Below are 12,105 nucleotides of genomic sequence, written 5' to 3' on the forward strand. Positions count from 1 at the left end.
ACCTATTCCTGAAAGTAGGTCTTTCATGTATGAAATCTCAACGGGGCTTGACAGAAGCACACTCCGTAAGTAACCCTATAGCGAAACCATCATCATCGAGATGATGTTCATCCTGTTCACCTGGAGGGCTCTTGAAAGAGTAAAATTGGGGGTAACAAAAGGCTCCAAAGCAATTTTGGCCCATTAGAAACAGTTCAATTGACTCTCTTTGACGCCATTCGAGATGGATTTGGACATCAACTTGAAGTTCTTTGAGCTGGCTCGCGCTCAGAGGCCATCGCTTTTGCTGGACTTCCTTTGACGAGTCTCCCCTAAAAAGCTCTATTTAGTCAACATGATTTTCGTCAGCCTTGACCTGGAAGTTCTCAATGCATAAGTGCTCAATCTTCAGAACTACTCTCTAAGATGCCCAGAGGAAAAAGAAAAGGCGCTCCAGCTTCGGCGGAGGAGCGAATTGCCAAGATAAAGCGAGAAGGTCCAGTTGTAGGTGTAAATGACCCAGATGATCCGACTCCCCGTAAGGAGATTGATGTAAAGAAATTGGACCTGGACAAATCTTATGTGGGGAGTATTAAGCCTCAGCGTTCTACACGGCCAGAGAAGGATCGGCCTTGGGAGTTCAAGGAGAGAGACCTATTCACGATGGAAGAAGTTTACCTCTCGGTTGGCATTCCAGGGAGGATGATCTTGATCCACCGTCAGTTCTCTACATATCCTTTTATCTAATGCAAATGATAATAGTCTAACATAGTACTGAGTTAAAAGGGATTATGATGCTCAACTTGAACGATGTGAAGAGAGAATCAGAGAAACTCTTCGGCCGCACTTCTTTCAACAAAGAAAGAAGCAGATTGAGCATGCAATTAAGACTCGAGAGTAAGCAAATCAATATATTCTTCAGATCTTCGTTGACTTACTGACGCGGGTGCATGGGCATGCAGGTGTTTTTACCATCCTTTTCATTCCTTTATGTACCTGTACATAATCGGTACTACCTTATTACATGTAATATCAACTTCCAGGTTCTGTAGCTAGGGTATAATTCAACATTCAGTTAAGTCTCCCGCGTCCCCTAGTATACGTCGACTCATTAATGAGTAAAGTGACTGTCAGCCAATTCTGAACCGTAAATAGTATTCAAATACAAACTCCATCATGATAATAACGACCTGCAGTGAACTATTTCATTCTTATATACTTCTCGGGATCACGTGCAGCCCCGGCCCGAAATCGGGCGATGGCGAAAACCGAATTTCCGCAAAAGATTCTCCCCGATTTTCTTCACAATCTTGTGACTTCCAGCAATGGAGTGAATTGTGTCTGTTTCCAAAGAGACACTCCGATTTGAATCCGCGCTCGAAGTTCATTCCGTCGGAGCGGCTTTGCGTCCGGTATGAGCGCTGCATTTCGCATGCCGTTGCGGGCCTTTGCCAGTCCCGCCACGGCTATTCAACAAACATCGAGAACTTCAATCGCTGGCTTGTCGCCCTTTCTCAGTTCTGGTTACTCGTCTCCGATTCTTAAATCGTCTGTCACTCATACTTGTAACCGTGGTTTCACCAAAATCCCCTCGCAACCGAGTTCATTGAGCCGATGTTTTTCTACGCGAACCTCGCCTCTCAGATCTGCGGATAAATCAACTGGTCACGATGGAGTGAAAGCCAAGACCCGCCCGTCGCAGACCAAGCGCATCGTTCTTTTGGTAGCATTGGGTCTGATTGGAGTTGGCGCGGTGTTCTACTCGGAAGAGATTCAACATGGATATGGCGCGGCGCGCAGAAGTGGTCGCGTGGTTGGTACACTGGCAGTTTGCATTAATGAGTAAGTAAATCCAAGATGGGGGAGTAGGTGATGATACGTGCATGAAGAGCGGATATCTTGGATTTCAAGAAAGAAGACTGACATGAAATCACTCGTTATAGTTATCGCGTGACGCTCAACAAAGAGACTTCAACCCCCGAAGAACGAGACGAGTTGATTCGCGCTTGTCACAAACGCTGCGCAGAACGTACCCTCAAGGTTTTGGAGAAAAATGGTTCTATTTTCATCAAATTAGGTCAACATCTCAGTAGCATGGGCTACCTGCTCCCCATCGAATGGACGACAACTTTCATCCCACTCCAAGATAAATGCCCTGTATCTTCGATTGAATCGATTGAACAGATGTTTATCAAGGATACCGGTCAATCTATCGATGAGTTATTCAGTTCTTTTGAACCCGAACCTACTGGTGCTGCTTCATTGGCTCAAGTCCATATCGCGACTCTGAAAGAAACTGGACAAAAAGTTGCGGTCAAGGTCCAACACCCTGCTCTGGCTGAGTGGGTGCCATTGGATCTTGCATTGACTCGATTCACCTTTTCGATGTTAAAGCGTTTCTTCCCGGAATATGATCTGGAATGGCTCTCACGAGAGATGGATCTATCTCTGCCAGTTGAGTTGGATTTCCGTATGGAAGCTCAGAATGCTACCAACGCCAGCGAATACTTCAAGAAACATTCCGACGTTCCCCTGGTTATTCCTGAAGGTTAGTACGAAGCTAACCATCTTTCCTCTCTATTATGAAAAAAAAAATATGTCAATACTAACTGAGAACTCAGTAATGTGGTCTCAAAGACGTATCCTGGTTATGGAGTTCATTTCTGGCCGACGCCCCGACGACTTGGAATTCCTTGATGCAAACAACATCGACCGTGATGAAGTCTCTGCTGCATTCGCTCACATCTTCAACGAGATGATCTTCGGCGATGAAGCTCCATTACACTGTGATCCGCACGGCGGCAACATTGCCATCCGCCTGAACCCTAACAACCGCCACCCGAACTTCGAAATTATTCTATACGATCATGGACTCTACCGTAACATCGACCGCGACCTACGTCGAAACTACGCCAAGCTCTGGCTAGCCGTTATTGACGCCGACGTGCCTCGGATGCGCGAGTACGCATATAAGGTCGCCGGTGTCACGGACGAACAATTCCCTCTCTTCGCTAGCGCTATCACGGGCCGTGACTATAGTGTTTTGACGAAGAAGAATGTCGCCTCTGTCCGCACCGCTGATGAGAAGAAGGAAATCTCCGGCGCTCTCGGCGAGGGTATGTTACAGCAACTCGTCGTGTTATTGGGCCAAGTACCTCGGATTATCCTACTTATTCTGAAAACAAATGACTTGAGTATGTTTTCTCTCCATTCTTCCTCCTTCCATCAAGGACGGCATCTCTAACTCCCTCACAGCTCGCAGTCTAGATGAGAATCTTCACACTCGCTCCGGACCGATGCGTACATTCTTGATTCTAGCCCGGTACGCCACACGCACCGTCTTCGAAGAGCAAATGGAGACTATCCGCGCATCTGGCGGTATTTTCTTGAATTTCTTCCGTTTCCTTTCTGCCTGGGCTGGTTTCTTGCGAGTAGAGATCAAGCTCTCTGTTTACGAGACTATCCTTAGATTCAAGAGCCGGTTCGGATTGCGAACTGGTTGAATACTCGCATCAGCATTGTAGCAGGGTATTCCCTTCTGCTCTCTGTTTTCGTTCTGTATATATCCCCGGTTGATTTTCCAGTTAGTTTGGTTTGGTTTGGCACGGATTGTCTGGCCCGTACATCTGTGCATCAGCGATGGCGTTTTTTTCTCCATTTTTTTTGTCATTTTCCGTCCTTCTGGATACATCGTCTTGAGGATGTGTGTTCACATAAATTTTGTCTTTTGGCTTGGCTTGTATAGATAGATTCGCTACTCTCCATAGACGGACGGCTCGGCTATATAGAAATACGCAGACCACCCGGGTTCGAATGTACAAATGGTTTTCAAAAATTAGTTTCCAGTAAGGAGACAACTACAACGGATAAATATTCTGGTTTCATCGTTTCATTGGAAACTATCAAAGGCACCACGCTTTTCAAAATAGAGAGTATCGATCGAGGATCCCAGATACCGAGGCGCCTTCACAGAAAAAAAAAAGAAAAAAGAAATGTGGAACAACATGCAGGAAACGAAACATAATGTAAGAAAAAAAAATCTGTACAGCAAACAAATATACGGCATTTGTTTGAAATCCTCCTCTGATCAAACCTGGCAAATTGATGCACTTGAGTCACATATGGTTATGTGAACCCGATCGGTCGGTCAAATATCCAAATCCTGTTATCATCTCTGCATTCCGGGGAATCCAGTCCTCGATCAAACGACTGTTCTCAAATGACAAAAGCGTTTTCGCGGGAGTATCACTGCGTTAAAAAATAAAGGAGAAAAAAAAAGGAAAAGAGAGAAAAAAAATTAATTCTTTTCTCGGCTCGGGGCTCCGGGCCGAGATCGCCGCTGAATATTGTTCAATTTAAATAGCAGCGGCGGGGCTACCAGAGGTAGTTTGCTCAATCTCAACCTTAACATCAGGGATGGCAGCGCCCGTCCCGGAGAGATCGGTTGAGCGAACGTTGGGGTTCTTCTTGTGGTAGTCGGAGATAGCGGACTTGATAGCGTCCTCGGCAAGCATGGAGCAGTGAACTATACATCAAGTTAGCAATATATTCCAGTAAATCCTTCCCTATTCTTCAGTGAATCGAAGTTGATGATTGAACATACGCTTGACAGGGGGCAGGCACAACTCCTTAGCCACATCGGTGTTCTTAATCTTGCCGGCTTCCTCCAGAGTCATACCGCGGACCAGCTCGGTGAGATAAGATGATGAAGCGATGGCACTACCACAGCCGAAAGTCTTGAAAACAACGTCATCGATAGTACCGTTCTCCTTGTTGACACGAATCTGAAGCTTCATGACATCGCCACAGGCGGGGGCACCGACAAGACCGGTACCAACGTCCTGGTCACCCTTCTTGAAAGAACCGACATTACGAGGGTTGTTGTAGTGATCCAGGACCTTCTCGTGGTATCCACGACGCTGGACAGGGGCAGCAGGAGCGGCGACAGGCTGGATAGGCTGGACAGACTGGAGGCCGGCGAGGGGAGAGAAGGCACGGGGGGCGACGACAGAGCCGACGCGAGGAGCGACGGAGACGATACGCTTGAACATTTTGAATAGTGTGTGTGTATATGTATGTGTTGTATGAAGAGTCGAGATTAATTCAGTTGAAGATATTCGATAGGGGTGGATGGAAGATAGTTGGAAGAAAGACGGGATGGCAAAAAGCGATCTGATTAGAGAAAGAAGAACGATGAATTCATTGCTAAATAATCTGATGGCTTATCTCAGCGGCGCTAAACCCCATTGGGCTACGAAATCCCCCGGAACCGCCGGCCATCGGAGCTGACTCATCACTTAAACAGGTTTCGGTATCGAACATTCTTTCTATTTCAACGACCATTCTCTCAGTTCTTTCATTGTTTTTGGATCCAAAACATCTCTCAATTATCCCTTCATTGAAGTAGTATACAAGTCCGAATACATTTACCTACCCCCCATGATATAATAGAGGGGCAGTGGCAAGTTCGGAGGCCAGTCACTTTCTCCGCGGTGGATGCAACCAATTGTTGGGTTTCCCGATGGAGATTCCGTCGGGCCAATTGAGCTCTGATGATATCAAATGGTGGAGAACTTCGCAGCTACTTTTCTGGCAAAGATAATCACCAACAAGCTATGATTTAATCCTCTGTGTAGGCGGTCTGTTCTCCAAAACGACGCAAATGTCCAACTTGGCAGTCTGTTTTGTGTTGAACACCCTTTCAACCCCGGAATATCAAATTGATCCGTGCACTGTTCGTGCCAAATCAGGCCGGTCCGAGGCTGCAAGTCGGAGTTAAGAAGTCTCGGGGTATTCATGGGATATTCACGGGCTTCGGACTCGGGAATCTCGATTGTCCGAGTTGTTCCAGATGTTCTACTTGTTGAAAATACGTAGTAGCAGACTAGCAGTGTTTACATAGTCTACATATACTATGTTATAGTTATTAGTTATACTGTACTGTACTACTGCCATAACAAGAATGTCATGTGATCGGAATGAGTTGCCCAAACGGCATTGTTTGCTGTTCACGAATACAATAACAGCGTTGATAGTCAAATCATCTTAAGAGTCAAGAGTAGCGTATCCATCACTGAGTGTTATTAGTGATAGTACCTTTCATGATCAAACATGTCCTCACTGCACTCTAACTAGGCTCAATACCAGTTTATCCTTTTGATAGCCTCAATTTAAATTAAGATGACAAACAACCCAAACCGTCAATGCTTGGCTCCTCACTCCTCCCTCTCCTCCACTTTCATAGCCAACCAATCGAGCTTTCCGATACAGGGAACGGCGGCCTACGTTCTATGTCTGGATGATATCTAGAATATCCATCTAGTAGATTCCGGTGTTCCTACATGCCTGCGAAAAATACTCCAGATCCCAAGACCCTCGGTCGGTCATCGGGGGTATGTGCATCCCCTCTGCCACTGACAGTCACGTTGTACTATGTATATTCAAACATTGCGCAATGCTGACTATCCATACACTACTGCATGGACGCCGGTGAAGTGATCAAGTCCCTAGCTAATCATAAAAACAGTCTCTTAATGCCCCCATTGCGGCATTCACCATGGCCCTTATCCTAGGCTCATATTGCATTTCCTCTATTCGAACTGCTCGACGCGATGCACAGGGACAATCAATCTCTGCGCCAGACTCTGCGCCGCGACGACCATCCAAGGGAAAAGATTCTTGGATTCAACAGGCTTTAGAAGAGAGTCGGTCGGGAAAAGGAGGGAAAACGTGAGCAGTGAGAAGAGAGAACAGAGAAGCTCATCTCTGCGTGTTCCATTTGCATTTGCATTTACGGTGTACACTTGGTAGCATTTCTATTACGTCCTTTCAGTCTAAATTCGTTCGTATCAAAAATTGTTCAATATTAAACTTGTCTCGTCGAGAAATTCTTAGATTGTACTAGATCTAGCTATGGCTATTGCCTGGACGCTAAGGACCATCTTCAACTTCTTCATCGATCAGAATTTTCAGTGTATTGAATGATCACACACCGGGCGTTTAAGTGTAGAACAACCCGGGTCAATATTCTTTAGAAAGATCATCATATGAATCATGAAGAGAAGGGACCAATGCTGGTGGAAGGGTGATAGGGGAGTGAGCGGTGATAAAAAGTGGTCAAGGAATCGGTATTCAAGGAATTGGAACCACAATAAGATTCTCTTCCAATGAAGGTCCCTTTGAACGAAATCGCCAGAGTCTGGCATCTACAGTAGTACGCTGAGGTACTCAGGGTTTGTAAGAATCGATCCCTGCAATCCTCCGGCAGATCCTTCCATCAAAGATCAGAACTAGACAGTCCATGGGGAAACAGCTGTCGATAATGTCTGGAACCATACATTAAGATCCACAGAACCCCTATGTCGAGGCAGACTGTTCAAGTTGCTTGCAGGTTGTTGCGGTGGAGGAAAAGAAAGCAGAAAAAGCCAAGCGAGAAAAATTATGGTCTGGGTCACGTGAACTGGTGTTTACCGGCTCCACCAGAGTATCTGCTCTACTCCACTAATCTACGACTTCATCAACTCAACTTCAACATCGATTGGGCTGAACAGCATATTATAGGCTTAAATGCACGTTAATGGACCTATTAACATGATACTGCCCTGGCTCTGGTACGCGGACTATGCGAGCGATTTGATTTACGGGACTGTCGAATATCAATTAAACCGTTGTATCATTCCACATCTAAACATATATGAAGAAGCCAGGGAACCATTATCCAAGGTTTCAGCAAAAATTGTCCCTCTAGGGACGATTTAGGCTTTTGGAGCATGGCAATGCTCTGAAAACTCGATTCATTTTGGAACACATCGTGAGCGCATCACGATTTGATCAAAGTGTCAGCCTTCTTCGCGTGGAAATCCCGACTGCTAAATCCAGCCTTGAACGTAAACTCGCCGGCAGGGATCCGCCAGTCTTGAGCAACAACATCCCAATAACTAACATCTCTGCGCATCAAATCAAATGAAACATTCTTCTTCTCACCAGCCGGAAGCCAGACCTTATCGAATCCACGAAGTTGGCTTGGTGGGGTTCCAGACGGCGCCGAGCTGGGGAACCCAACGTACAATTGCGGCACAGCATATCCATCAACGTCACCAGTGTTAGACACCTCCGCCTCAAGCGTGTAAACAGTCTCCCAAAGAGCTGGGTTGCCACCAGGCTCGGTAGGACGTTTTGCCGGCAAAGCTGTCAAGTTCTTGGGAGCAGAGTTCTTCACCTTCAAGCTCTTCAGGTCGAAAGTAGTGTAACTCAAACCAAAACCAAACTCATACCGGACAGAGATGTTGTGTGCGTCAAAGTAGCGGTAACCCACTTCAAGTTCCTCGTCGAACCAGCTTTGCCAATCGAATGTACCGTTTGTCTGTACAGCGGTTGTCACGGGGGCATTGTAGTCCGATGCGTTGTAGGCAATCACATACGGAAGTTTGGCGGATGGATTGACGTCGCCGTAGAGAACGTCGGCAATGGCGTTACCAGATTCTTCTCCAGCGTAGTGCTGGGCCAGGATAGCGGTTACGTTGGGGTGGTCAGCAAAAGGCATGACATTCACACCACCGGAGTTAGTGATGACAATAGTATTGTTGCAGTTGTTGGCAACGGCTTCGGCAACTGCATTTCCGTTCCAGTCCAAATCGAGCGAGGTTCGGTCCTCACCTTCTGAGGAGAAGGACTTGAGGAAAACAAGACAGACGTCCGGTTGTTGTGGGATCCAGAGGGGTGAGGTCAATGCGGTAGTTGTGAGAAGAGTGTTGTTCAGGAAGGACTGGACGATAGAGCCGTCCTTGCGGGCTCGAGCACTGATGGCGTCAAGTGGAGTAGACAAGAATGAGAATCTGCATGATCCCGAGCTGGCAGAGCCTGCAAGATGGCCATACTCGAAATCACCCATCAGATCAGGGCCCTGTGTGAGAGGTCCGGCATCGTTACCGGCGATCACGATGTTACGAGGCTTCTTAAGGGGCAAGACGTTGCCCTTATTCTTCAGCAGGACAGTAGAAGCAGATCCATGCTCGCGGATCATTGCGCTGTGGTTTGCTCGAACATCTCGGCTGCTTTCCCCAGTGAACTTCCAGTCATATTGCCAAGTATCAGGAGGTGAATCAACATTGAGTGGACCAACCGAGGCATCAACACTGGGATAGTTATTCTCCTGGCCCAACCAGAAATAAGGAGTCATAATACGAACAACCATGTCATCCAAGCGGGACATCTCAATCGTACCGTTCTGAATAGCACGAGTGAGGTTCTTGCCCAGGAAAGATCCATTCCAAAGTTCTCCGTAAAGAGTGAATCCTCCAGGCATAGTCATATCCATTCCACTCTCAACAGACGAAACACCACTGTGTGTAGCACCCCAGTCAGACATTACGTAGCCCTGGAAACCAAGTTCACCTTTCAGTAAATGGTTAAGCAAGTAAGAGTTCTGACAAGCGTGAGAGCCGTTCACACGATTATACGAGCACATGGCACTAGCCACCTTAGCCCGCACAGCATTAGCGAATGGCCACATGTAGATCTCGTGCAGAGTGCGGTCATCAATGTTTGCGGAAACAGAGTCTTGAATATATGTCGTTTCATTCGCATCGGGGTTATAAGTAGGGTTTCGTTGTGTTTCCTGCTCGTTCGCAATGAAGTGTTTTGCATTGGCTTGTACTCCCGCATCCTGCATGCCAATGATAGTCTCTTCCATACAGACACCAGTGAGATACGGGTCCGCGGCAAAGCCTTCCCAGGTACGACCATCATAGGGACTGCGGCCCAGAGGTCCTCCGATGGGTCCTAAGATGACGTGGGAGCCCTTAGCCTTGTGTTCCTTGGCCATGGCATTTGCACGGTCATATAACAGTTGGCGGTCCCAGCTAGCAGCAGCAGAGACACTGCTGATGAAAACACTGGAGTAATCTCCTTGTTGCACGCATTGCGGTCCGTTCTGTAGACAGAGACCGGTGAAGTTGAGGCGTGGGATGGGAAGGACATTTCCAACGCAAGGACCGGGTTGACCGGTTGCCATCCAGGACTTCTCTTCCAGCGTCAATTTGTGTGCAAACTTTTTAGCTTTCAGTAAAGCCTTTTCCCAGCCTCCATTTCCAGTTGTGTTTGCTGTAAGATGTTAGGAAAGGATTGGGGCCTGACTCGGATACTAGTATATGCTAGTACGTTACTTACGAGAAGGTAGAATGAGAGGGGAGTGGCCATAAGGGCTTAAGATGGTTGTGTTGAGAGACTGGACATTGCTAAAAGGTTCTCCGGGATGATTAATTGGTGTCTGGCAGGTATTTGCTGCCACGGAGGGGCCAGCAAAGAGCAAGCATGCTCCTAACAAAGCTTGGGCTGGCAACATCTTGATACAGCCCAATACAACTCAGCGGGACAAGAGCGCGGCCTGAACCCAAGGGTGAGGGAAACGCCCTCCTTTAAGTATTTTGATGTTGAGCCATTATTCTCCGAACATCCCACTCTAACTAAACTCGAAGCCACCCCGGATGAGCTTGCGACTCCACTCGTGGGGGTACCTGGGGAGATGCAGACTCGCAACGAGGGACATGGGAGTGGAGCCAGTATCGTCATTTGGCTGAAATTGGCGTTGCTTGAGCGCGGAGGTCTGCCGAAATTCCTCACCAAACCAGTGGAAGAAGCGGACCGCCTTCTTACCAATTCTTGCTTTCAAAACCCGGGATGCCGAACTCTAGGCTCCGAAACCTCAGATCTGTCTGGCATTATACGTACATCGCTCGTTCTTTCTCTTCAAAAGACTCATTGCGCATAATGGCTTTGCACGATCATTTTTTTTTTCGCTTATTCTTCAGATTGATCTGAATTAAGCTTGGAAATAAGTGGTCTGATCCTGGGTAATGCTTCGGCAATGTTACTCTCGGGCCAACTTCGGCTGAATCCCCACACGGCCCTGACCATCGTCATATCCCGGACCCGGGGCTCCACGGGGTGCCAACTCCCCCAATCAGTACGGCTCTGCAACGGCAAAATAGCAGCAGGCTTATGCCGAGTCTAAACCAACCCAGGATAAGTCCAATGTCTCTTTCCAGGGAGAAGTTGGTAGGGTAGGTTGAACAAAGCCTAGCCATATTCCGACAATTTCCCGTAATCCCCAGACCCACAGCCTGCGGGCACTCATGAGATATTTCAATACCAAAAAGGGCGCTCAATGTTCAGCAAATTTGTTTGCAAGTTTGCACATTTGCATGTCGCAGCGCTGTCAGAATGCATACATGTAACACCAATTGAATTGATCATTCATCAACTAGGATATAGTAGTTTTGGAGACTCGTGGCTTTGACCATAACAAGGTTTCTTATGGAGCTTTTGGACCTAACCAGTGCGACCTGGCTAGCGCTAAGACTTCAACGAGGTATGATCAACTACCGTGTGGGCATACTACCATGACAGGGCTTGATTAGTCCGTGCTCCGTACACGGAACAGGCTTCTTTCCTGGCGATCTCTTTCGGATGTCTCGGGTGTGAATGAACAGTCCAAGTAGCAAGCTTTGTGAGTATTTGGTACTAGTATCATGATCGAGCTCTTATTCTATCCAAAGAGGTTTTTAGGGCTTGCTTCGACTATCTTCGGCATTCTCTGACATGCCTATCGCAAGCCTCATCTAAGATATAAGGCAGTATCAGTCAAGCATAACCAGAAGGTTGGGCTTCGAGAGCATTAAAAGTTTGTTTGGGGACAGAGACAAATTCATCATCTCTATCTGCTGAATAGAGCCAGCAGATAGTCAACAATTTTCAAACCTTTGGCCAGCCCTTCAGTGTGTTAGCCAATTGGGTATTCAGTGTACTCCTTGGGTCCTCGAGCGGGAACTCATTAGTGTAGCTCAATAGTAGTATTAAAGTTGGCGAACCATCCAATTCTTCCAGTTTTGGAAATTAAGACTTAATTCTCAAGAGCAGCATGCAACCAAGGCAGTAGGCTAAGCATCATCCTATGTCGAGTCCTCAATCTACTACTACTACTACTTAAAATAGTAACAGTGCTACAAATCGTCCGATAAAAGCAAATTTCATGCAGAGAAGAGAGTACTTGGTTCCCAAGTATCGATTTATAGAGACATCCAAGCCCAACTAAACATAAATGTATGTACAACAAAAGTGTAATTCCAT

At 46.9% G+C, this 12,105-nt stretch overlaps 5 protein-coding genes across 5 annotated transcripts; 3 read left to right on the forward strand and 2 right to left on the reverse strand.

Moving 5' to 3' along the window:
- Positions 1–405: 405 nt before the first annotated feature.
- N7469_006147 (uncharacterized protein) lies at positions 406–762 on the forward strand (the record flags this gene model as incomplete). The annotated part of the gene is made up of 2 exons (XM_056645065.1): positions 406–697; positions 752–762. 2 exons carry the CDS (start codon positions 406–408, stop codon positions 760–762), a joined length of 303 nt encoding a protein of 100 aa, XP_056500303.1.
- A 631-nt stretch (positions 763–1,393) lies between these two features.
- Positions 1,394–3,482, forward strand: N7469_006148 (ABC1 kinase family protein; the record flags this gene model as incomplete). The annotated part of the gene is made up of 4 exons (XM_056645066.1): positions 1,394–1,821; positions 1,923–2,527; positions 2,601–3,173; positions 3,235–3,482. The coding sequence occupies 4 exons, from the start codon at positions 1,394–1,396 to the stop codon at positions 3,480–3,482; spliced, it is 1,854 nt and encodes a 617-aa protein (XP_056500304.1).
- Positions 3,483–4,334: 852 nt separating this feature from the next.
- On the reverse strand, positions 4,335–5,030 carry N7469_006149 (iron-sulfur cluster assembly scaffold protein; the record flags this gene model as incomplete). Its single annotated transcript, XM_056645067.1, has 2 exons — positions 4,335–4,504; positions 4,583–5,030. The coding sequence occupies 2 exons, from the start codon at positions 5,028–5,030 to the stop codon at positions 4,335–4,337; spliced, it is 618 nt and encodes a 205-aa protein (XP_056500305.1).
- A 1,290-nt stretch (positions 5,031–6,320) lies between these two features.
- On the forward strand, positions 6,321–6,712 carry N7469_006150 (uncharacterized protein; the record flags this gene model as incomplete). The annotated part of the gene is made up of 2 exons (XM_056645068.1): positions 6,321–6,371; positions 6,506–6,712. The coding sequence occupies 2 exons, from the start codon at positions 6,321–6,323 to the stop codon at positions 6,710–6,712; spliced, it is 258 nt and encodes an 85-aa protein (XP_056500306.1).
- Positions 6,713–7,798: 1,086 nt separating this feature from the next.
- Positions 7,799–10,321, reverse strand: N7469_006151 (beta-glucosidase; the record flags this gene model as incomplete). The annotated part of the gene is made up of 2 exons (XM_056645069.1): positions 7,799–10,080; positions 10,147–10,321. 2 exons carry the CDS (start codon positions 10,319–10,321, stop codon positions 7,799–7,801), a joined length of 2,457 nt encoding a protein of 818 aa, XP_056500307.1.
- Between the last annotated feature and the right edge of the window lie 1,784 nt (positions 10,322–12,105).

The sequence above is a fragment of the Penicillium citrinum genome, assembly GCF_028827155.1.
Source record: "Penicillium citrinum strain IBT 23319 chromosome Unknown utg000005l:1.0-1900146.0:1.0-1900348.0, whole genome shotgun sequence".
NCBI lineage: Eukaryota > Fungi > Ascomycota > Eurotiomycetes > Eurotiales > Aspergillaceae > Penicillium > Penicillium citrinum.